Raw genomic sequence first — 2,151 nt, forward strand, 5'->3', positions numbered from 1 at the left:
AGAGGAAAAAACGTCATTGTCACGTTCCTCCTCGGATAAGTGGCGGATGATGCCTTATTGCCTTTCTATAAAATCCACACCTCCTGCTGGAGGAAGGAAAAACCAAGCTTACATGATACAGACCCTAAACAAAAAAAAAAAAAAAAAGGTCATCATCTTACCTGCGCCTAAGATGAGGAGCAACATGGATACAAAACAAGTTGCGCAGAGGTCCTCTATCGGAGCGCTTCAAAGGAGGAATCTGGTATATATACATGCTCACAATACTAGCTAGAAATGCCGTTCTCAATTAATGGCGTTGCATTGGTCATTCCTTCTATCGTTGTTAATTGTTTTTCCTGGCTTCCTTCTGTTTATATACTAAATTATCAGCTGGTGACTCTTTTTTCTTTCCACTCTTTTGTACTGTTTGAAATTCTAACGTATGTAATTTATTAATAATGCAAACAGAAACGGAAAAAAAGTGACCAAAAATTAAGTAGGAGCATCAAAAAGATAAGAGCTGACATGGTTGAGATTAGCGAGGGTCAAAAACGCATAAGGGAGGGTCAAATGGAAGTAAGGGAAAAATTCCAGGAAATAAGTAAAGAGGCTGCCAAACTTAAAGAGGAAACTAGTCAAATCTCCAAGCAGAGTGCTGCAAATCAACTCAGGCTTGATCTCATGTTTCAGATCGTAAAGGCAAGAGCAGAGAATGATTTTGCCAAGGATGATTTACTCACCCAAACCTTACGGTTTGTGATCCTATCAACAATATCTTTGTAGCTTCAATTTAATTTTATTGCCGGTCATCACGATAAACTTGAATAAAATTATAGAAGATGAAGACTTGAGCTCCAGTTATCTGCATGTTAATGGAATTTGAAGCGTATGCTATGATTAATTAACGTTATCCTTTGTTTTATATTGTGTTTCAGGGATCTAATGGCAAAGCAGAACATGAGCAAAACCCAGGGTCTCCAGGAAGAACAATGAACAACAATACATCTTAATGATGTGTGTACTCTGTAGTATATTCATGTAACGGATCGTAGTTTTAATATATTTGTAATGGATGATGACTGCAAGGTTTTCCAAGGGTACTTTGAGCACAAGTCTATGGGTCTTTTCTTAAGTAATTTATATATTAATGGTGTTTTGATATTGATTTAGAATTATTTTTTTAAAATTTAAATTTATTTTATTTTATTTTTAAAATTAATATTTTTAATATTTTTTTTCATGTGTTTATATTAAAAATAATTTTTAAAAAATTAAAAAAATATTATTTTAATATATTTTACAATAAAAAATAATTTAAAAAATATTAACTATAATACTTTTAAATACACTCTAAATAAATTATCCAAATACATTCTAATGTCAATCGGAGGTAATTGATTCCTAATATGAGATGAGGTAATTGATTCCACAGGTCCAAAATATTCTAATTAATTTTAAAAATGATTTTATTTTAACTTTTATATATCTACACAAATAAAAATTTTAATTAAATAAAATGAGAATGGAAAGCTGCAACTCTGCTTTTTAAGATGCTACTAGAGAGCTTCAAATAAACCCACTAGTCTAGCAAATATTGATTATGCTGCTAAAACATTTATTAAGCCATAAAAGATGGATTGTAAATGAAAAATTATTAGAAAAACTATTGACCAAATAAAAAAACCAAAATAATTTATAAAAACATGATAATGGATCATCTATGCATATAAAATTTGACTTTTTTTTATATGAAATCTATAAATTTTAAATTAAAAAATATTAAAAAAAATATGTAGTAATGGTTTTTTAAAAATATTTTTTATTTAAAAATATATAAAAATATATTAAAGCTCCTAAGGAAGCCAAGTGCAGCTGACTATATTACTAAAACGAAAAGGAGACTTTTTCTAATTTCTTCAAAACTCCTTCCAAAAATCACATGGAAACAATTAGATTAAACTATTAAAAGGAGTGTTTGGGTAATCTAGAAAGATTATTTATATAATTTGAGGGAATTTAAAGCTCAAGAGAAGGGAGATGAATTGGAGGGTTTGAGGGAGTAGGAAAGGAGGAGAATAAATCAAACTTTTCCTCTTATTTTTTCTTCCTGATTACTTCACATACGTAACAACTTTTGCTTTTGGATCAATTAAAACATTTTATTGATTT

The 2,151-nt window shown here is 29.5% G+C and overlaps 1 protein-coding gene across 1 annotated transcript; it reads left to right on the plus strand.

The window, feature by feature from the left end:
* The first annotated feature begins 83 nt into the window (after positions 1-83).
* LOC133679966 (uncharacterized) lies at positions 84-1,094 on the plus strand. The gene is made up of 3 exons (XM_062102720.1): positions 84-244; positions 451-734; positions 918-1,094. Exons 1-3 carry the CDS (start codon positions 113-115, stop codon positions 973-975), a joined length of 474 nt encoding a protein of 157 aa, XP_061958704.1. The 5' UTR covers positions 84-112; the 3' UTR covers positions 976-1,094.
* The last annotated feature ends 1,057 nt before the right edge of the window (positions 1,095-2,151 follow it).

This window comes from Populus nigra, chromosome 1, assembly GCF_951802175.1.
Source record: "Populus nigra chromosome 1, ddPopNigr1.1, whole genome shotgun sequence".
NCBI lineage: Eukaryota > Viridiplantae > Streptophyta > Magnoliopsida > Malpighiales > Salicaceae > Populus > Populus nigra.

Coding starts and splice junctions, on each gene's coding strand:
- LOC133679966 (XM_062102720.1), top strand. CDS start 113: ATGATACAGACCCTAAACAAAAAAAAAAAAAAAAAGGTCATCATCTTA. Junction 245..450: donor CGCTTCAAAGGAGGAATCTG/GTATATATACAT, acceptor TAATGCAAACAG/AAACGGAAAAAAAGTGACCA. Junction 735..917: donor TTACTCACCCAAACCTTACG/GTTTGTGATCCT, acceptor ATTGTGTTTCAG/GGATCTAATGGCAAAGCAGA.